Genomic DNA, 24080 nt, shown 5'->3' on the forward strand with positions numbered 1-24080 from the left:
TAGGAGCAGCTCAGATTTGTCATAATTCAGGCAGAGGCCATGTGTGGACATCCATGCCTGAATGATAGAGTAGACATTGTTAATCCAATAGACATCTCTGTCGTAGGTGCCTGATAGTGTTAAGAGTATGTGGGTGTCATCTGCATAGTTCGTATAGGTAACACCCAGACGGTCCAATTTGTCGAATAAGGGCTTTGTAAAGATATTGCACAAAGCAGGCGATACGCAGGAGCCTTGTGGGACACCACAGATGATGGGGATTGGATCAGCCGCATCTGCAGGTGAGAAGACCCACATGGTTCGGTTCACGAGGAAATATTGAATCGATGGAGAAGTGTACTGTCAGTGAAAAGTGGTCGCATAAGATTTTATGGTCAACCAAATCAAAGGCTGCTGATAGGTCTCAGAGTAGTAGTATGGCAACTTTACCTTTGACTTTTATTTCATGGATCTGGCTTTTGAGGTCGACAAGGGCGGTTTCCGTTCCATGCCGGGGTCTAAAGCCAGATTGACGGTTCCTAGTAGTTGATTATTCTCAAGATATTCTTGAATTTGCAAGTATGCAACTCTAGGATTTTCAGTAAAAAATGGAGTGTGGTAATTGGTCTATAATAGTGGGTATAGACTGATCTAATGTTTGTTTCTTGAGTAATGGGAGAATCCAGGATTCTTTCAGATTGCTTGGGACTGAGCTGTTAGCGAACAAAGCTTTTATTAGTTTGGTTAAGAAAGGAGATAGATCTCTGGCTGCATTCTTTATAATCTGACCTGGGCAGCTGTCACCTTTACGGTTAGATAGTTTTAGAGATGCTATAATTTTGTGTACCTCAGGTATGGATACGTTGTTGAATTTGAATCCAGAGTTGAGGTGTACAGCTGAGAGAAAGATTGGGCTGGTGAGGGTGTCAGAGGTAAGTTGGAGACGTTTGTCAGCAATTTTGACCTTGACCCCTGTGATTTTGTTGGAGAGAGCACTTTGAATGCTAGTGCACCAGGGTTAATCCTTAGTGTAGGTGTCTTCCAGTGGATTTGGGTTTTCCAGTTCTTTTAGAATGTTAAACAATTATTTAGTACTGGATCCTGCCTGGTTTATTCTGTCGTTGAAGGTTTCTTTTTTGGTACTGAGTATCTCACTTTTATATGTGGCTGTGATGTTGGTTAGGTTACTTTTATTTTCTATTGAGGGGGTTATTTTCCAAAGTGTCTCAAGTTTTCTTTTTTCTGTTCGTAATAATTTAAGTTTAGGGGTGAACTAGGAGTTCAGATGTGCTCTAGGTTTGCCTTTGCGTAGTTTAGCGGGGCAGTGGTGTCTATGGCTTTGTACATAGAGTCATTGTAGGTGTCTACCATTAGATTCAGGTCGTTAGTGGCAGGAAGCGATTTGAGAACGGGGATTATCAGGGGTATTATAGCCTCAGCTGTGATGTTACGTTTGTTCCTGGTCAGACAAGGAGGTGCATTAGTGAGTTTTTTAGACTCTGGGTTGTTGACATTGATTTCTAGGGATAGGAGATGATGATCAATCCATACACGTTGTGAGGAGTCCTTGAGGGTAAAGTTACGATTAAGGTCCGCTACCCAATCAAGTGTCCTTTTTTTTTTCTCAACACATTTTATTATTTTCCCAAAACCATAATACAATACAATACAATACCAAAAACAATGTTCACATCAATGAATCATTTCACAACACAAACAAAACCCAATATCTCCAAACCCAACCCACCCTCCACACATCAAAAAATACTAAAATATAAAGAAAGAGGAGAAGAAGAAGGAAAAGAAAAAAGAATTATAAAACAAAAGGGGGGGTGGTTTTTTTTAACAACCTTTAACTCATCCTTTCAGAACCCTATAATAATTCCAAAAAATACAAAGCCTTTTTGTAACCCTCAAATCAATATCATACGATAACATTATAATTACAAGAAATACATCTCTCTTGCAGTCCTCAAATCAAACCACTTCTTATGACATATTCAAATACAAAAAAGGCCCCCAGATCTTCTGGAATTTTGAAACTTTCTTTTGCAGCATGTAATTTACTCGTTCAATGTTGCAAATTTTGTACATTCCTTCCATCCATTTGCGCCAGTTCATAAAGCCAGCTGACTTCCATGCACTTAGTATCACTCTCTTTGCCACTGTTGCTCCTCTCATAATCCAGGTGATTTGTCCATCATTCAAGTCTTCCAGCAGTACAGTTTCACCTAGGATCAATGTTTCAAAGTTGTATTCCATCTCTTCCCCCACAACAGCATTCATTACCTTCACGATCCCATTCCAGAAATCCTTCAATTTAACACAATCCCACAGCATATGCTCCAAAGTGCCTTGCCCCAATGCACATCGCCAGCAAATGTCAGGGTTCAATAAACCATGTTTGAAAAGATGAACAGGAGTCCAAAATATTCTGTGGAGTATCTTAATCTGACGATCTTGATCCCCAACATTCAGGGAGACTCTTGATATTTGCACATATACTTGTCCATTTTTGAGAAGTCATTTCCGTTTCCAAAACCCCTGACCATGTCATCAGGATCCCTTGAGAAGTCACTTAACAGAGTGTACATTCTAGAGGCTAAATGTGCCTTTCCAGATAAACTCTTGATACTGGAAACCAATTGGAAAGCATTTGCAGATGGCAGGGTCACCACTTTCCTCAATTTCCTGTAGTCACCATATACATTTTGGGCCAGGTTCTATTCCACCCTGAGCTCCCTTTATGTCTTCCATTTCTGATCCTTGAACAAATCCCCAATTTTCTTAATGCCTGCTGTGAACCAACTTCTGCAGAAAATCACTTTCTTCCCAATTCTAATTCTGGGATTCAGCCATATCGATGATTCTGCATTTGTACCAGAATCTATTCCGGCTACTTGTTCATTGGCTCTCCAAATTGTTCTCAAGAAATCTGTCGGAGCTGAGCCGTGGGCCCTCTTGCAAGTAATGGTTGATGGAATGGTCCACATATCCAACAGCCCTGCCCTCTCCGCCTCAGCACGAGCCCACTCATCCTCTGACACCAGGAACGGAAGGATGTGCCTCAAGGTGAACGCCTGGTGGTACTGCTCAAAATGCAGAATGTTCAAGCCCCCTTTCTCTTTTTTGAGATGTAGTTTCCAAAGTTTCAACCTTGGAATTTTCCCATTCCAAACAAATGACTGAAGCATACAATCCAATTTCGTCCATTCCATTTTTCGCACTGGCATCGTAATCATTCCTAACATATAAGTTATTTTCGGTGTCAGTCATTTTTATTGCATTTACCCTGCCCCCTAAGGACAGCTGAAGTGCAGACCAGCGATCAATCTCCTGGTTTATTTTCTGGATACAAAGATCCATGTTAGTTTTCATAAGATCCTTCAAATTCTTAGTTACCCAGACACCTAGATATTTCATTTTACTAGCACACCATCTGAACCCAAAAGTTCTTACCACTTCATAAGTTGTGGTGTCTGAGCATGGTAAGATCTCTGATTTCTGCCAATTAATTCTGTAGTTTGAGATTGCGCCAAAATCATCCAGGACCTTCATCAATTCCGCTATTGAGTTTGATGGATCTTGCACCACCACCAATAAATCATCTGCATATAACCAGAGCTTTTGGCAAGTTGTTCCATAGCAAACCCCTTTGATTCTTGGAGTGGATCTGATTGCTTCTGCCAAGGGTTCAATCGAGATCACAAACAACAATGGAGACAGCGGGCATCCTTGTCGTGTCCCCCGCTGTAATTCAAATTCTCCAGACAATCTGCCGTTGGTGTTAACCATTGCCAATGGTTTATTGTATAAGACCTTCACCCATCTCAAAAACTCCACTCCAAAATTCATTCTCTCCATTGTATATTGCAGAAACTTCCAGCACACCCTGTCAAAAGCCTTTTCGGCATCCAGGGAAATAGCGACTGACTCAATTTGCGACCTTTGACATTCCTATGTCGTCAGTAACAACCTCATGTTCGTAGCCGATATTCTACCTTTAACAAAACCAGCTTGGTCAGTATGGATCAACCTAGGGAGGATTTTCTCAAGTCTGGCTGCCAGAATTTTAGACAGGACTTTACCAACCGTTTTCATCAGGATAATGGGTATGTAACTCCCAGGGTCTAATTCAGGGCGATCTGGTTTGAGTAATAAAAAAAATGGATGCCTGGTGTAAAGTGGGAGGCAAAATACCTTGAGCCTTGCTTTCCACAAACATATCCCTCATTAACTCCAGAACTCCATCAGGCATCACATGATAAAATTCAGATGGGAACCCATCTGGTCCAGGACATTTCCCAATATTTAGCGACCATACAGCTTTCTTAACTTCCTAAATATTTTGTTTATTTCAACTGGATTTCTGGTCACCCCACAGGTTTTCCATATCGCTCCTATTGCCCTCTCAGAATCCCTCTTTCTTAATCTATGGGCCAATAGCCTACCACATTCCCCCCCCCCCCTCATAATACTTGCATTTTAATCTGAATAATGCAAATTCTGCTTTCTCACTAAGGATCTTATTCAGTTTATACTTCATGTTCATTAATTTAAGATGTTTCACACTATCAAAATGTCTCATGAGCTCTTTCTCCAAAACATCCACTGTGGAGTTCAATTCTTTCAGCTCTGCATCCCTTTTCTTTTTCTTGATCCCTGACACTCTCATAGCCTCCCCACGCATCACACACTTGAACGCTTCCCAACTGGTTCCCACCCCAACTTCCCCATTCAAGTTAGTGTTCAAATACTCTGAAGTTGCATCAACTAACTCCTTTCTCAACTCATCCTCTTCAAAATTCCTGTATTAAACCTCCAGACTTTGGTCTTATCTGATGAATACTCCAATGAAACTTCCATATTCACTGGAGCATGGTCAGATATTATTATACTCCCTATTTCAGATTTCTCCACCCTTCTTGTGAGAAACCCAGATGTTAAAGCATTGTCAATTGGAGTGTATATATGATGTGCATTTGAATAAAATGTGTACTCCCTCCCAGTGGAATTCTCCAACCTCCATACATCAGACAGGGCAAACTGATCCATCAACAATCTCAAAGCTTCTATATCCCTTTTCCTTCCATCTCTGACATTGTGATTATTTCTATCCAAATAGGGGTCCACCATCAGGTTAAAATCACCACCCAACAGAATGTTGCCACTTCCAAAATCCAAAGGTTTTCTCCCCTAAATCATTAAAAAATGCATCCCCGTTAACGTTTGGTGCGTAGATATTACACAAAGTCATCTCCATGTCCTGAATCTGGATCTTAACCAATAACCACCTCCCCATCTTGTCAGCTTTATAATTCAATAGACTCCCTTGAAAATATTTCTTAAACAGAATAGAGACCCCTCTAGAACTTGAACTGTAGGTGGAGTGGAAAGCCAAACCTGGCCAACTTCTCCCAAACGCAACTGCCTCAATCTCCGTACAATGTGTCTCTTGTAGGAAATGAACATCAGCCCTATAATGTTTTATATGCGCCATAACTTTTTTCCTCTTAATATTGTCCTTCAACCCATTTAAATTCCACGAGATCACTCGCATATAGTCTCCAACAGGACCGCTCAAATTCATACCGTCCGTTACAAAATCATTGGTCAAATATACACCCACATCTACACATCTCAAAAAGAAACCCCCCAACAAAATAACAGAAAGGACAAGAAATCTAGGAACTTCTAAATGAAAGTAATTGTTCAAAAAACAAACCCCAAAAGAAACCATAACACCACTCGGAGCTGCATCAAGTGTCCTACCTTTCTCATGAGTCGCTAGGGTGTTTATTTGTGTGAAGCCTTGTTCTGCACCGGCTAAAGAGGTGGCTGGAAGGTTGTTAGGGTCGTTATAGCCAAGGTTGAAGTCACCTAGGATAATATTTTGCACCATGGGTTTAGTATTCTCAGCTACTAGTGACGTAATGTCTTCGGGCGATCCCGGGGGACCTGGAGGCCTATATATTAGGTGGACAGTGACAGTATCTTTAGGGGACGTTTGGAGCTTAACTGAGAGGAGTACACAGGATGTTGGAGTAGAAAAGGTGGCTAATCGTATGTCTAGGGTAGATTTAAAGATGATGGCTAATCCTCCTCCGCAAGCGTTGGGTCTGTCAGCTCTGAGGATGGAACATTTATCGGGGATCGCTAAAGCTAGGGACAGGCAGGCTGCGTCATTAGCCAGGTTTCTGTTACGGCTAGAAAGTCAAAGTTGTTAGTCGAAATTATATCTGCGATTTCAATTGCAAGGGCAACAAGGGACCTGGCATTTAGTAGTGCTCCTGTTTTAGGGTGTTTTGAGTATCCTTCTGGGTGTGGCTGGGGTTGTGGTCCACTGAGTTCTTTGTCCTATTGATGTGTGAGTTTTTGCGCCTGTGACTGGGATGGTTGGAGGCAGTGTGCGGTTTACTAGTGGACTTGGTGTTCGGTTTGGCTGGTAGGTTGATGTTCATGGGAAGTCTGGTACCTGTTCTGTGGTTACGCTCTGCTGTGTCGGGGTTGGTAATAGGTGTGCCTACTTGTGGGTTAAATGAGGTAGGTTAGAGTATAGGTGTATCATGATTAGGGTTGGGTATGTAGTGGCATGTCGTTCGAGATCTTAGGTGGTGGTACCTGGTCATGCCAGAGATGGGATAGGAAAGGTTGTTTCCAGTGTTAGAATATGGCTGGGCATTCTCCGTTATGCGATGCTTGGTGCATGTTTTAGTATCATAAGTGATGTCATTAGTGCTAGTTGTGTGAGAATAGTTGCTGTCAAGTGGAAATGGTGGTATGGAAGGCAGGAATGGAGTGGGGCATGTGATGGAGTGATGCCGGGGGCAGACAGGTTTATTCAGTACATTTTTGTAGGCTACATAGTGGTTGCCAAGGCATGGAACACTTTCTTGAATAATGCAATAAGGTAACATGATTAAGATAAGGCAGATTAGCATAGTGACAACAGCAAGGTAGGCTATTCCAACAGTTAGGAGTAGGGCAGGCAACAGCAGGATAGGCTATTTCAGTATTGGAACACCGGGCTTGCAACAGCAGGATAGGCTATATCAGTATTGGAACACAGGGCTAGCAACAGCAGGATAGGCTATATCAGTATTGGAACACAGGGCTAGCAACAGCAGGATAGGCTATATCAGTATTGGAACACAGGGCAGGCAACAGCAGGATAGGCTATATCAGTATTGGAACACAGGGCTAGCAACAGCAGGATAGACTATATCAGTATTGGAACAGAGGGCTAGCAACAGCAGGACACGCTATATCAGTATTGGAACACAGGGCAGGCAACAGCAGGATAAGCTAGATCAGTATTGAAACACAGGGCTAGCAGCAGCAGGATAGGCTATATCAGTATTGGAACACAGGGCTAGCAACAGCAGGATAGGCTATATCAGTATTGGAACACAGGGCTAGCAACAGCGGGATACACTAATTCCAACAGTATATAATAGGGGTAGTAACAGCAGAGTGGGCTATTTTAGCATTGGAGCAGTGCATTTTCTGATGGTATAGTCTACTAATGTGAGGGCAAGCACAGAGAGTAGGATACATGTGGTAGGCTGGGTGACAGTTTTGGCACAATGGGGGAGTTGTAAAAGTTATAAACAGTATTCGTAATAGGCTATTTCAGAATTCATAGCATATTTAGAAGATTGCGTGTAATAGGTTGGAGCAAGTGATGGTAATACAGTAGATAAATGGAGACCCATGTACACTTGGGGAGATCAAGCATTTGAGAGATAGTACTACGGTGTACACAGGACGAAGAGTGGAGGAGAAGTAAGTCAGTACTTTGGCAGAAAGTTAGAGCAGGAGGCAAGTGGCGCCCACCGGCGAACAATGGCAAACAAGGCCTTTTTTTTGGCATTTGTCTTCTGGCTGGCGTTTCCGCCTGCCGGCGGATGTTGTTCCCTGAAAAAGGGCTTTGGTTGCCTAGCATTCGGGCATTGAGGCTGGAGCCTCACATTCGTGCCGCGCTGCGCCTGACATTGCAGGGCCAGGCGGAAGTATTGGCTGAAGTCAGGCAGGGACGCTTCGGAGCTGGGCACAGAACAATGGTAGTAATGACTACGTGTGGCCGATGCCTTGCTGCAGGAGGCTGTATCGAGTGAGGGGCTGCTCTCGGTGGCAGCTCCTGGATACTTGGTTGATGCGGGTTAGGGCTCCTGCCCTCTCCCTCAGGTGGTCACGGCTTGACTGGGGACCACATGGCAAACAAAGCCCATTTCTTTGGCCTTCGTCTTCTGGCCGGCGGTTCCGCCTGCCAGCGGATGTTGTTCCCTGAAAAAGGGATTTGGTTGCCTAGCAATCGGGCATTTAGGCTGGAGCCTCACCTTCGTGCTGCTTTGCACCCGACATTGCAGGGCCAGGCAGAGGTATGTGCACCCCCTGTTTGCACTCCTGGTGGGCACCATCAAACAGCTAGCATAGTTAACAGGGGTACAGTGTTCTATGCAGGTACGTTTTCAGTTATAATAAATGAAAAGCGGTTTGCAAGAGACTAAAAAGGTAACATAGCTTCTGAATATTTGGTGCTATTGGTCTGTTGCCTATAGTTAGGCACTAATGGTCACTACTAGACAGGTATATATTGTTAGGTGTTATTGGCAATACCAATACAGCATGCAAAGTCCATGATACACAGTTCAAAGTCTACTGCACTTCTACCTGCCAAGGTAAACACCACCCCCATGCTACTTCAGGGCCCTAGCCCCATACTTCCACCTTTACTTCCCTCTGCTGAACATGTCTTTATTAATCATGTTCCTCCTTCTTATGTTCTGTCACTCCCTCTCTTCTTTTGACCCTAATCTATAACGCCAATACCTCAGCCCCTCCCTTTTTCCATTCTCCATTGTCGCTCTAGAGGGCACCCAACCATTGCTTTCCCTCCCATTCCATCTACCCAATCTAATCCACCCTAAACATCTCCCTTCGGCTACCTCCCATCCGCACAGTCACCCTGGCCCTATTGAACTCACTCTGGCATTCTGCAACATTGAATCCATCTGACTTTACTTCCTCCTCCTTCAAGCAGATCTCTGTCCAACTGCTGGCTCCCATCCATCGAACTATCCTCATATACCCACTACTAGCTCACTTAACCTCTTCTCTGCCTTTAACCTTCTGCTTGAAACCCTCCCAACTAACGTCCCTGCTGTCATAATGGGTGACATAATTCTCTCTAGCATGGACCTGGATCACAAGCTACAACTGGACTCCACCCCTTATACCCACTTGTTATTCACCCTCCACAACCACACTACCTATACCCTAGTTAATATTGCCATCCTCCATACTTGACTCTCCAGATCTCTATATTGACATCTCCCCTTCTGCCCACACACTGATGAATTCCAACCTTTCCCTCCTCTATCACCAAACAGAAATGTAAACCTGACTCTATGGTCCCCTGCATGGGTCCCTTGCATGGGTCAAGATAAGCTCTCCCACCAAGCTCTCCCTCCTCCACTTGCCTGCTATACTGAGCTTAACTTTACTGAGTTAAACACCACACTGCCTATCACCTTCAACAATCACTGTCCTGCTCACTCCTTTAACCCTCAGCTTCCTCAATCATTAATCCCCTCAGGCACTGAACCACTGAGGACTACCATGCGCCCCAACTTATTAGCACAAAGATCTCTTCCCCACCAAATGTATGGCCTACAAAGAAACTCTTCTTACCTTCACTAATGCTCTTAACTCTGCCAAATTCTCTGAGTAAACAAATCTAATTTCCTCTCTCCTCCCTCATCTTCCCTAACTGTGCATGACCCCAGAGGCCCTGCTATTCCCTCCTAAGAGCTGCTTGTTAAATCCTCGTCTCTCTGCTCATGACTTTGCCCAAATAACATGGTATCCACTTTTGCCATTATTTATTAACCCTTTAGTAATTATTGTCTGTTTACAGGGAAGTAAAGTGAATGGTTCCCGAAGCTGACAAGCAAATATAGTGTACAGATGTCAGGAACGCATACAAGTCAGTGGCGTCACCAGATTGAATAAGCAATTTTTTGTGAACTGGAAGCAGAGTCCTAAAACCAGACTTGATGGTGGACTTAAGAGAATAAAGGTGTAGAATTGAAAGTACCCTACTGTGCAACAGACTTTCAGATAAGAAGTTCCTGTAATTCATGACCCAGTTGATTAGGAACGCAACTTGTTGGGCAGGCTGTATTTGGAATTGTATGTGATGTGTGAATTTTTTGAATTCTGTATATCAGTGCAGAGACATGTTTGATTTAGAACAACATCACTATAATGCCATAAGGCTCTTGCTTTGATTAAGATCATTTTGATGTTAGAAAGTACAAAGCACTTAAAGATTGAATTGATGAGTGTGAATGCAGTGTGACAGTGAGTTGTGAATTAGTATTTTTTTTTCTTTCTCACTATAATTGTTGTCGATATTGGTTTTATGAGACACAGATAGGGTAATTGCCTTGAAGTTGTCATAAGGTGACACACTGTCACTCATCAGAACACCTTAATATAACCACACAAGTGAATACTATTTTCTTTGCAGATGCTTCTTGTATATAGTGCATTTCTCCTCAAGATTCCAGGCACTCATAGACCAAGTCACATGATCTGTGTATACACTGAACAGTCCGAGAGGTGGACTGGCCTATGGGGAACTCTGGGTGAGATCCTGGCGAGCCTCTACACCTTAGGCCGCTTTTTAGTGGGTGCCTTGTTTTCCTACTCCTCTTACACTCTCCCTCCCATTCATCCCACCACTTCCTTCCATGTCACTCCCTTCCATGTCACCTCACCCCCCGGATCCCTTTCAATCAAAGCATTGGTTATACAGCTTACATTACAATGTTTCTATTAAATATCCATTTTGTGTCATGTGTAACTACTTTGTAATCCCTCTATAGGGGCAAATAGTCTTTGAAGTCACTATTTAGAGCCATTTTTGCCAGTTTTCTTTGGTGGAGAACCCCCACATCTCACTTAGAGGGTTTAACATTGCTCACTACATTCACATGCACAGTGTAATATGGGGCCACTTTGAAAAACATTTCCAAGGACCCATTTGGTTCTCAGTCCATCCCTGTGCAGTCCCCTTACTACTGCTACTGTACCTGGCATGATGAGATCAGTACATTCAATGCTACAGGATTTCCAACAGCACTTTTGCCCTTTTGCACACTCGAAATCACAGGTGCAGGAGGTATACACTGGAAAAACATCGCACAAGTTGTCTGGCTTGGGGCAGGTACCGGGTCTCTCTGGAAATAAGAATGCAGAAGGGTGATAATTAACAGCATCACTCGGTGAATCATTAGCTGCAACTTGAATAAAACAATCCATTCCTCTAACATATTTTTCAGTATCCTAAGCCTATGAGCTCGATAACAGCAGGGGCTATTAAAATACCCCTCACTTTTGCCATCAAGACATTCCACTGCTTTTATCTCCTCTTATGGGAGGTTGCTCAAGGCTTTGAGAATTTCTGAAATGTGTGTGGAAAAGGTTTAGGTTAGGAGAGGCCTTTTTGAGGTCTTGTGACATTCAAGACCTTAATGAGCAAAACGAAATACACGCCATGTTGCCTGTTCTGCAAGGATGGGGCCACCACAGAGTCACTATTCCATCTGGTAACAGAATGCAAAGCGCTATGCGAGAGCAAAACTAAGCACCTTGGCAAACTTGTCTTGGCAAGCGCAACCCTCAATGCCACAGAGTGGTGGACCTCCCTCTGTCAAGGTGAGCACATTCCCACTATCCTATCCAAAATTGAATTCCTGGAAGAAAACACTCCTAAACCTGAAACATGTGTGCTACCCATCGACGGACCACAAAAAGCTTAGCCAAACAGCCCAATTCCAAGGTAACCTCGCCAGTCCTATAAACAACATCTTTGGGTATCGCATATTGAAAGGTTTAATACAAACCGATCAATAAATAAAACATAAAATAATAATGAGCAAAATAATTTCAGTTTTATTGCTCTAAAAGGGGTAGAGAATTGAATTCCTGGGACAAACAGATATTTTTAGCAAAGGTTTCCATATCACAATGACGAGTTTGAGAATATGGCCACAATGCCGCTAGCAGATGTAGGCCACTATAGGACATTAATAGCAGATCTACAGCAGTTATCAAGGAATGAATCAGGGAAGTGATTACTTTCAGCCCGGAAGCACATCCTTAATCATACCAAACCCTCTGTACCATCATTTTGCATTTCACTTAAATTAAATAAAAGCTCCATCTCGCCCCCAGGAAGACCAGTAGTTTCTATCTGACCACTAAGTCAATATAAAGACACGTTTCTACAATGTTTGTGTGCTACAACTGAAACCTACTTGAAGGACACCCTACCACTGATTAACGTAGTGGAAGACATACCTTTCAAACCTCTTTAAATATCATGGTTACATTGGATGTTGGAGCCTTATATATATACATCCTCGCCGGGCACCAGAGATACAGCACAACAAGAATGCACTGCGAGCCACTTCCCTATATCCAGTATCCAGATTAAATGTGTCCTTGAATGCATGAGCAACACTTTCTGTTTTTATAAAATGCTCTACCAGCAGCATAGCATAAAGGAACAGCCATGGAGTCAGACTTTTCGTGTATTATTTCCATCATATTTATGGCATCAATTAAAAACAACAAAAAAGGTTGCAGGCGCCCCTTTCTAGGAAGAACATGGCATGATAACCTGTTCCTGTGTTTTTTTTTCTACTTTGAAAACCCGCAACCAGCGCTTTTTGCTCACTGTACTTTTCACAAAGGAGGTATACCATTTGCATATAAGTCTTGATTTTGATTTTTATTTATTTGCAACACCCACCTGACGAAATTAATCGTATTTGGGCGCAGGTGTAATAAATCAACCGTCATTGACTGCTATCAGTTCAGAAATTTTGCAGGCATATAACTAAACCTCATTGTTCCTAACGGAACAATGGGTCTTCAGAGCCTACCGGAATGTAATAAGCATGTTAAGTTCTGGAATGGCTCTGGGGAGCCTGTTCCAGAGTTTAGGGCCATAAACTCCGAATCTCCGTTCTCTTTTATTCCACTACCTTGATCGTGGCTCCTGTAGTAGCATCTTATCACACGAACGCAGTTGGTGACCTGGGATATATAACATAATTTTATCCGACAAGTAGCTAGGTGCTAATTGATTGACACATTTGAAAATAACGCAGAGGATTTTAAAATGTATACGCTCTTTCACTGCTAGCCAATTTAATGATCTCCTTAGACCAGAAAAAGGGGATGATTTTGTCACCCTAAACACCAATCTAACAGCCGCAGTTTGGGCTACTTGTAGTCTCCGTAATTGGGTAGCCGATATTCCGGTCAGCAAAGAATTCCCATAGTCCAAATGTGAATTAATGAAAATTCCCACTACTGTTGCCCGGTCTTTGTCTGCTACGAATGGTAGAATCTGTCCTAACATTCGTAGGGTGTAGAACACAGATTGTACGTTTGCACTAACCTGAACCCCACTTCCCATTGTGTTGCAACTGATGTTGCGAGCCACATAATGCCACCTCAGTCTTATTGCATTTAGCAGCAACAGGTTTGCACACATCGAAGCCTCCACCTCCTTTAGATAGTGTTCTACCAATTCAAAGGTATCCTCCAGTCTCTCAACCCAAAAGAATATCTGAGTATCATCAGCATAGGAATGGAATTTAACTTAATGTTTCCCGCCTAGAAGGGCAGCCCAGCACCAAAATATCAGGCAAGCCTCCTCTGAACAAGAGTACCAACAGCAACCCCATGCACGTGGTTCAGCCTTGTTGGGCATCATCAGTGAGGTGGAGCTGTGCCACTCTGAGAACATTGAGCAAGGGGTCCACGTCTGGATTCTACTGGTAACTTAGGGTGACACCCAAAGTTACTTAATATGCAAAACAAAGGGGGTTCTGGGAGTCTCTCTACCAGCACGAACACAGCCCATTGACCTGTTCTTGGGTGGAGGACCCCTTGGAGAGTCTTAACCAAGTCTTTAGCTCACTGTCTCTTTCACAGAGAAGAAATACCCCTGCATATCAGTCTTTGTCCTGCCCAGTGGCAGTGCAGCATTGAAATGCTAGGCAATTCTCCTCTGAACAAGAGTACCAACAGTAACCCCATACACATGTTTCAGCCCTATTGGGCATCATCAGTGAGATGTAGCTGTGCCTCTGCGAGAACAGTGAGCAAGGGGTCCACGTCTTGATTCCCCCTGGTAACTTAGGATGAGACCCAAAGTTACTTAAAATGCAAAACAAAGGGGGTTCTGGGAGTCTCTCTACCAACACAAACACAGGCCATTGACCTGTTCTTGGGTGGATGGCCCCTGGGAGAGTCTCAACCAAGTCTATAGCTCACTGTCCCTTTCACAGAGAAGAAATACCCCTGCATAGCAGTCTTTGTCCTGCCCTGGGGCAGTCCAGCACCAAAATATTAGGCAATTCTCCTCTGAACAAGAGTACCAACAGCAACCCCAGACACATATTTCAGCCTTGTTGGGCCTCATCAGTGAGGTGGAGCTGTGCCTCTCTGTCCACAGTGAGCAAGGGGTCCATGCCTGGGTTCCCCCAAGTAATTGGATTATAGCACCTGTTGTTGCTGGCCTGGTTTCCCTCACTGCTCTGCCTCCATTAGCCCAAATTGGTCCTGTCCCACGGCCCTCGTGACCATGACCTCCCGTTTTAGGGTGACCAACCCCAAGTTCCTTGCAAAAATACAAAGAAGGTAGCAGGCACCCCTCTCTTCGAAGAACATGGCATGATAACCTGTTCTATGTGTTGCCCCACTTTGAGAGTCCGCAGGCATCGCCTTTTCCTCATTCTACTTTTCACAAAGGAGGAATATCCATTTGCACATCAGTCTTTGTCCCGCCCTCAAGGGCAGTCCAGCACCGAAATGTCAGGCAAATCTCCTTTGAACAACTGAGTCAACCAAGCCTAAAATATGTGATCACTGCACCATGTCCAGGTGTCTGTCTTTCACATCTTCTGGTCCTTGACATCAGACACAAACAGGGCATTCTCACATGCAGTTTTTTTCATAAAATTGCATTATGCCAGCTCAAGTCTATCAGCACAATTTGCCCCATAGCCAACTGTTAAAGATATGCAAGGGTGGTTCCTCTTCAGCTAATTATTTGACAGATGCCATCCCTCTGAAACAAGAGTGCACGCAAACAGATATCTAAAGAAACATCAGAATTAGTATCTAACAGGGGGATCTGCAACTTTTGGATCTCCAGATGTTTGGACTGCAATCACCATCAGCCTTAGCCAGCATCGTCAATAGTTTGGGATCATGGCAGTTGTAGTCTAAAACATCTCGAGAGCAGTAGGTTGCAGACCCCAGAATGTACCCTAAGTAACATGTTTTTTGGTACTCAAAACATCACTGAGATTTCACAAATGTTGTTTTGTATTACTATATTTAAATTCCAACATGAATAGTGTTGAAAAGAAATAGACACCGACTTACATGATGTTTTAATACCTTTGATTGCCCATCATGACCAGAAGAGCCTTCGCAGCACTCTTGTGCTTTTAAACATAATTTCTATGACTTGCACTCCATTTTACTTGCTGCCCGCGCTCAGGTAGGTTTGAGCTGCTAATTTCTTTGCATTCTGCATGTTTAGTATTGTGATTCACTTGGTGCTCTTGGATTCTCGCACTTGTTGTTGTCGGCCTGGTTTCCCTCACTGCTCTGTCTCCATTAGCCCTGATTGGCCCTGTCCCACGGCCCTCGTGACCATGACCTCCCTTTTCTGTGGCTCCACAGGGCAACACTACCCAGGCAGCCATCTAAGGGCTACAGTGAAGGGCACCTCCCTCTGGGCAGCTCATTTTGCAGTTTGCCCCTGTTCGCCGGCGACATCTGCCGCAGACAACCTACAGCGAATGAGAAGGTAAGTGTGCTCTGAGCAGGGGGTACAGCCATTACTGTACTGCAGTAAACCCCTACCAGTCTTATTATCTTATTACCTAATTACCATATACCTACCTTTTCTAGCCCAATTGTGTAAGTTAGCCGTATCTCACCTCTAGCCTAATTGTGTAAGTTAGCCCTACCGCACATCTAGCCTAATTGTGTAAGTTAGCCCTACCTCGCATCTAGCCCAATTGTGTAAGTTAGCCCTACCTTGCATCTAACACAATTGTGTAAGTTAGCCCTACCTCGGATCTTGCCAAATTAGCCCTACTTCGCATATAGCCTAATTGTGTAAGTTTGCTCTACCTCGCATCTTGCCCAATTTTGTAAGTTATCGCTACCTCGTATCTAGCTTAATTGTGTAAGTTAGCTCTAACTCACATCCAGTACAATTGTGTAAGTTAGCCCTACCTCGCATCTAGCTCAATTGTGTAAGCAAGCCGTACCTGACATCTAGCCCAATGGTGTAAGTTAGCCCTACCTCACATCTAGCCCAATGGTGTAAGTTAGCCCTACCTCACATCTAGCCCAATTGTGTAAATTAGCCCTACCTTACATCTAGCCCAATGGTGTAAGTTAGCCCTGCCTTGCATCTTGCCCAATTGTGTAAGTTAGCCCTGCCTTGCATCTTGCCCAATTGTGTAAGTTAGCCCTACGTCACATCTAGCCTTATTATGTAAGTTAGCTCTACCTTGCATCTTACCCAATTGTTTGTTAGCCCTATCTCGCATCTAGTCTAATTGTGTAAATTAGCCCTACCTCGCATCTAGCCCAATTGTGTAAGTTAGCCCTACCTCCAAGGTCTAACTATCGCTCAATCTACACTAACAAGAGACCCCATATCCAAGCCTGCGTCTCTGTGGCATCTAACAACTGGGCCGAAGTCTTTAAAATCGGTATCCAGTTCAAATTTCGAATCAACAATTTTGAATGAACAATTTTGAATGTATTTTTGTCGAAATAAAAATGTCAAATAAAAATGTCGAATATATATATTTTTTATTTTATGTGTTTTTTTGGGTTTAGTTAGTAAAAAAGGGCAATAAAAAACACAGGGGGTTATTGGTGGAACCCCCCATTAAAACAAAATAAAACAAAAATAAACATTCAACATTTTTCTCCCGGCATTTTTCATTCGAGAAAAAGGCATTCGAAATTGTGACATTCGAAAATGTCAATATAAACCTTTACAATCTACAAGGAGCTGGCCAATACTGCTGCAGTCTCTACCTCTCTTGTCCCCTCCCAGGACCTCAGCAAGGCCCTGGATTCTCATTTCATCTCTAAAACACAGGACATCCTGTCCATCCTCTCATCCTTTCCTCCTCTTCCCTCTACCCTCTCTTCTACCTCTTGCCACCTCTTCTCCCTCTTTCTCTTATTTTCCTCTGTTCTCCCCTGACAAAGTTTCTAGACAAGTCCGACCTATGAAAGTCTTGTCAAAACAGGATCTTCCCTGTTCTTCCAACACCATAAAGGACCACATTGACACCCTTGCTCCTGCCCTGGCTGACTTCTGCAATCACTCCTTCGCCACTGGAGCCTTTCCTTCCCTCCTGAAACACTCTCTTGTGCACCCTCTTCTCAAGAAACCCTCAGCCGATCCCTCCTGCTCGGCTAACTATCGCCCAATCTCCATCACTCCTTTCCTGGGCAAACTCCTGGAAAAGCTGGCCATCTCCCTGCTTAATCTTCACACTGAATCTGTTGGTTGTCAGACCATCAGTCCAGCCAGAAGCGCCAGAGCAGCCAGAAGCACTGAAACTGCTCTCCTGAACATCCTTGAAGACCTAATCTCTAACCTTGATTCTAATCTCCCCTATGTCCTCATCTTACTCTATCTCTCCTCTGCTTTTGACACGGTCAACCATGCCATCCTGCTCAATCATCTCTGTGATAACTTGGTGATCACCAATCAGGCCCTGGCCAGGCTGACCCTGTTCCTCTCTGATCGACCCCCCCCAGGTCCAACTTGGGCCCTTCCTTTCCTCCATCTCACTCTCTACCTGTGGTGTCCCCCAGGGGTCTAGCCTCTTCCCCTGGCTGTTCAACCAATACATGGCACCTCTCGCCCACCGCATTGCCGCTCTCTTCTCCAACTTTCAGTGCTATGCAGATGACACTCCGCTCTTTTTCAGGCTCCACTCTGCCACCTCTTCTCCTTCTCGCATCTCTGACTGTCTGCTATCCAGGAGTGGTGTGCCGCCAATGATCTCTGCCTTAATGTCAGTAAGTCAGAGATTCCCCTCATCAGCACACTTGAACCCTCCTTTCCTGTCACTCTCTGGCTGGCCTACAATGGCCCTCTTCCTGCTCCTACCTGTGAGGCTACATTTCCCCTCCCCTGCACTTGCACAATCTCATAGTCACTGGCCTAGTAAGATCGTTGTCTCTGTCCTCCTGCAGTTCCCCCTTCCTTGCCTCATCGTGCCCTGAAACACTTGTGTATATGCACGTTACAAATGCCATATCATATCATACCTCGCATCTAGCGCAGTTGTCTAAGTTAGCCATGCCTCACATCAGTAAGTTAGCTCTACCTCACATTTAGCCCAATTGTGTAAGTTAGCCCTACCACCCATCTAGCCTAATGGTGTAACTTATCTCTACCTCACTGTGAGGAATACAACCACTCGCATGGCAGGTGTGCACTCGCCTGGGCTTTTTTGATTTTTTTAAAGAAACTGAATAATGGGAGAGCAACCTCAGAAAATGTGTGGGTCTAAACTGCAGACATTTTGCTATGCTCGCCGCACAACAAACACATAGTCACATGTACTCTGGGTGGACACAGCCTACAGGTGCGGTCCTCCTGTCATGTTCAGCCGGAATGTGATGGCCATGGGTACATCAAAGCATCTCAGGAAGGGGTAAGGCAACACCTTCCTCCTGCCATGGCCAGTCTAATTAAATATCAAAGACTCCATGGATCTGCCTGTCTATTTTCAAATGTTCTGCTGGTGGCAGCGCATACTGATGAGAGTTAATTGAAGCAGGCCTGCGGGAGGTCTGATCACAGAACTGACAAAAGGGGACAGGAAACCACCATCTCTTTGATATGCAATGTGTCAACTTGAAGCTAGCTCCCATCCCTCTGTATGAAGGGCAGTGAATGGAATGTCTGGGAAAACTGTTTACATTAGGCAACCCCTGCAAAGGGACCCTCTTTTCATAGGGGAGAAGTCTGTGAATTGATGGAGACAAGAAGTCTGTTCTCGCCACAAACTTCAAGGGAGACCTGGGCTGTAATCAGGAGCCACAGAGAACTCCATAAACCAGAGAGACACTTTGATCCACAACAGTCAGCCCTTACCTTTCCTTTTGCAAACCACTCTGGTTATGACCTCACGCATAACAGAAGATTGAGAGTGGAGAGCCAGGATTGATTAATTAAGGTATGCTTAGCCTGTACCAATCACTGGGGCCCATTTGGCTAGAAAATAGTATTGATCCCGTCTTCTGGCAGATCATCTGACGACTTTGAAAGGAGTAAGAAGAAGGGCTCATTTGGACCCTGGCTAAAGGTACAGTCTGCCTTACAGCTTCTGCCAGTGAAGGAAGGCCAGAATTTCCAAGGGGGAAGCAAGATCCCTCCCATAAACATCTCACAGGAAACAGAGGGAGATACTGACCTCAGAGGACCAACTAGTACCCAGCCAGCACACAATATGCCCTACTAGGTTCTGCCCAAAGCTTCCTAGGTGGGAAGTGCCAGAGAGTCTCTGACCAAAGGACAAGGCTGTTGCCTGCAAACACTCACCTCAGCTTTGGGCCGTCCACCTTAAAGGACGGCACGAGCCCTGCCAAGAAGCTAGGAGAAGTGTCACAACAAGCATCAACCATCGTCCATCTTTTATGCATATTTTTTTTGAGGCATTCAAGCCCTCGAACCGCGACTGGCTGCACCACTGACTGTTGTCACACTGCAGTCACTGAAGCCATCCGAGACGCCTCAACCAGCATTCCAGGTTCAACCAAGCAGCACAGAGAAGACGATTCTTGACCGTGAGTCACTGTGTAGGCCAGCCTGCAGCCATCTGTCCAGCCTCGCTTGCCTAACTGCCTGCCACCTGATACCCGCAGCTGTCTCCTGTCTTGAACTTTGTCACAGGAGCTACAAAGCATCCTGGAACCAACTCGATGCTGTCAAGCATCAAGATCATCTCAAGCACCTGGTACATTGTGGTTCTGCCCCCCTGGTCCTTCTCCGAAGGACCCTAGTGACAATTATGATCCCTTGCTCCCTGGTGCTGAAGTAAAATAACCTTAACAGTTAAGACTGATTGTTTTACCTACTACACTCCTGTCAGTATCCAGAGTGCATCCCTATCCTCTGTGAAACTGCTTGTCCTCTGTGTTCCTTTAGAGGGTGGGTTGTATTTTGTAGTGTGCTAGAACTGTCTGTTTTAATAATAAAGTAGATATATTTATATAACCTTGACTGGACAGTCCCTTTTATTACTGGATAATAATTGTATTTGCGCTGTGTTGCAAATAACCAACGATCCACAACCTTGCGGAGATAAGCCTGCCATTCTGCCCACATTACCAAATTGGTCAAGGAGGTTTATAATTTACTTGTGTTTTCAATCTGCTCGGATCCCTTCTGTTGTACTAGAGGTGTGGAGCTGATTGATGGTTTAGAAACCGATATTCATCCCTGGACCACTAGTGCCCCAGAAGTTGATTCGTCACAATCACATCTAGCCCAGTTGTGTAAGTTAGTCCTACCTCGCATCTAGCCTAATTTAGTAAGTTAGCTTTTCAATGGATGCTTTGAATCAAAAGGTTTCTATCAGAAGGAAGTATGCCACAGGAGCTAGACAAACTCCCAAAATGTATTCTGACTCGCTCTAAAATACATAACTTTATGCAGCATACCTCTACTGCAACAAACCACTGGACCTTTACAAACCATTATGGACTACACACATTAACAAGAAACCAAACCATCATAAAATGCACACAAACCCACAATCACTGCAAGTCTACAACTACTAACAAAGATAGCAAACCAGCACATAGTGACCAGTGTCACCAAACCGAAGCTACCAACAGCATATCAAAGCACTTGAGCTTTTCCCACTCCATCCTACTAACAATCCCTGCCTTTAATTCCAGATCTGCCAGAGCGCCAAGAGACCACCCATGTGGCAGGAGTGTGCCGTACAAGACCAATTAACATAAAGGTCTCACAATGTTATGGATCATTTGGTCAATTCATGTTATCAACCAAAGCAAGAAACTTTTAACAACAGCATGACCATAAAACGGTGAACTCGACTGTCTAAAGAAATACATGCAGAAAACCAAATGCCCATACACATGAATATAAGTGAGCACCAATCACATGTCAGGTGTAAGACACTCACTCAGTAATGCATATAATTCAAATGAATCATACTGAAGATAACTTTGGTTGGTCATTGGGTGATTGAATTGGTACCCCACTATATATGGACTACTGACTATGACCTACGACTTGCCAGCACTGAGCAGAGATGGACAGTGCCTCATATCACATATGCAGGGCCTGAATGAACAGACAGAATGGTTTCTTAGGTCAGATGAGCTTAGCCTGCATGCCCAGAATTTGTGACTTGTGCTTTTTGTGATTTCATACTGACTGAAAAACCTAGTGACAGCCCTCCCTTCATAAGATGATTGCATGAGGTTTCAAGTATGTCTTCTGTATTTTTATAATTAACCTTTCTGAATATGTGAATAATGGTATTCACCTTTCTTATATGTAGGAGTGGCCGTGTGGCACTTTCTTCAATTAAGGGAGGAAGCACTCAGAACTTACTTGGGGAAAGGCAGGGCAATGCTGGTGAGCAAAGCAGGGACTTTATTTCTTCTCCTTAGCCACACACGAAATTCAGGGAGGCCCACGGCATAGGTTCCAACACGTGTTTGGTATTCTTATATTCTCTTCGCCACAAACACGGTAACATCTTGCCTTTGCGGCCCAAACCACAGGCACAGCAGTGCACACTTGCGGGGAAACACCTTGCATAGCTCCCTAACCTTGATTCTCTTCACACAGCTCTTATATACTAGCGCATGTTGTACACCTGAGGATCCTGTCAGGGCCACACACGCAATCATTGCAAACATTTAACATCTGAGGTGCCTCTCGATACTAAAGGGAGTCTCTACCCCCACACACGACCAGGAAATATCCAGTGGACAGGCAAGCAAGCAGTCCCTGTGCCATTTCCGGCACATGTGTTTTACAACACAACACTGAAACAACTGTTGATGACAGAGTGTTCCAAATCTGTGAAACCCCCTCTTCACTTCTGCCCAGAAAGCTTCCACACTGGCTGGAGAAGTGGCACACTACCACATGCCATCCAGCACATGACCCCAGTGAGAACCACTGATACATGATATTTTTTCAGCTTTTTATGTGCGCATTTCACATCACTGTTATGAGGGAAATTCTCATTTCTGTGCTAATTCCCTTCAACCTTCGAGACCCCCAGCTCTTTTGCTGGACTTTAGGACTTTTAATATTAATCCTGGAGTGAGTAAGCCCTTGTTCTCACTCACATGTGTTTTGACATGATTTGGATTATGTGTTTACTTTGCTTTTGCAGTCTGACAAACTCCCTAGGCATCTACCTTTTGTATCGTGACACAGCACCTTCAGTGCAGTATCACAGAGAAATCCTTTAGAATTAATAAGGTTTAAATACCTTTTCTTGGGTGAACTACTGTTCCCAAGAATAGTAAAGTGAAAATCACTTTACTTACCGTTTCTGTAGGCCCAGCACACACCATCTTATGTTGAGCGCTGGGAGTTACATAGTAGCCCCTTTTCCTACATATTCATGTAACATTTTTTATGTTACCCTCACTACTTTAAATGCCTGCTGGCAGTGGTTTAATGTTCCTACCATTGTGCTTTTTTACCACAGGCTAAATCCTCAGCTGCAGTATAGCACCCAGGGGTGACCATTGTGTCAAAATGGCCTTGGTCTTCTTTTTTCACCGTTTTGTGTTTGTGAGGTCTTTCATGGGTTTTACTGTGTGCGTTGAGACGGGTTTGAGCCTTTTGTTCATTTTGCCTTTGGCGGGCTTCAGTACTGAAACCCGCCTCTAGTTCCAGTGTGTAAGGAAGGGCAGGACGTGAGGGAGGTTCCCGAAACTCCCCTGTGCTTCGTCTGTAGGAATGCCTGAATGCAGCTGTTAGGGAGAATTCTCATTTATGGCTAATTTCCCTTACCTAGTGAGTCCCTCGGCAGCTTTGCTGGATTTCTGGGGTTCATTTTTCCCACTTGGTAAGAGTGTGAACCTTTTTCCAACTCTTACATGTGTTTTGCCATGTGTATTTCTACTTTTTGTGTGATCTTGGGCTCTGGAGCCACACCACCCCACGAGCCCAACTTCTTGTGTGTGTTACACAGCACCTTCAGTGCAGTAAAACAGGGTTGTCTCTAAGACTTCCCACTGACTCCATTTTTCTGGGGCTGACTACTGTCCCCCAAAAACAGGTAAAGTTGCCATTTACTTTATGTAGTCATTTAACCTACATACCCAGTACACACCATCTTACATGGAGTATTGGAAAGGGTGAACTCTGATCCTTTTTTGTCTTTACCTCCTGGAGCCTTGCTTCGCTCCTTTAACACTAAGGGCCTCATGACACGGTAGGCAGTAACCATGGCGCTATTAGCGCCATGGTTGCCGACGGTATTTTACTGTGTCCGCCTTGGTGGATGGCGGAATTACCGCCCTGCTCCAAGGTGAGCGGGGGCGGTAATTCCCCATTCACCAAGGCCCTTCCCCATTCCCATTTTTGCCCCCATAGGGCATAATGGGAATGGGGAAGGCGCTAATTACGGTACCGCAAATTGCGGTACCGTAATTAGCACCAAGGTCCCTTTGCGGGTTTGTTTTTTAACGCCTGCTAAAAGCAGCCGTTAAAGTACCAACCCGCAAAGGGACCTCGTAATAAGGCGGTAAGGGTTAACGGTCACCAGTAGCATTACCGGTGACCGTTAACCCTTACCGCCTTCCGTGTAATGAGGCCATAAGACTTGGCTGGTGGCAGTGGTATCTACCCGAACTTTTCTACCGCGATTATACTATATAAACGTGGTACAGTTTTAGGCTATTGTATTAGCCTCGAACATAAACCTGCTTGACCAAATAATTTTTCGTTTGGC

At 44.3% G+C, this 24080-nt stretch overlaps 1 protein-coding gene across 1 annotated transcript in view; it reads right to left on the minus strand.

The window, feature by feature from the left end:
• Positions 1–1260: 1260 nt before the first annotated feature.
• Positions 1261–24080, minus strand: part of LOC138452784 (WAP four-disulfide core domain protein 3-like) — a 238655-nt gene continuing 215835 nt past the window's right edge. The window contains exons 6-7 of the mRNA XM_069605125.1: positions 11079–11225; positions 1261–1499 (exon numbers count right to left, since the gene is read on the minus strand). Of these exons, the coding sequence (XP_069461226.1) occupies positions 1261–1499; positions 11079–11225 (386 nt within the window). The remainder of the gene's footprint in view (positions 1500–11078; positions 11226–24080) is intronic.

This window comes from Ambystoma mexicanum, chromosome 4p (genome assembly GCF_040938575.1).
Source record: "Ambystoma mexicanum isolate Mex_15411 chromosome 4p, UKY_AmexF1_1, whole genome shotgun sequence".
Taxonomy (NCBI): domain Eukaryota; kingdom Metazoa; phylum Chordata; class Amphibia; order Caudata; family Ambystomatidae; genus Ambystoma; species Ambystoma mexicanum.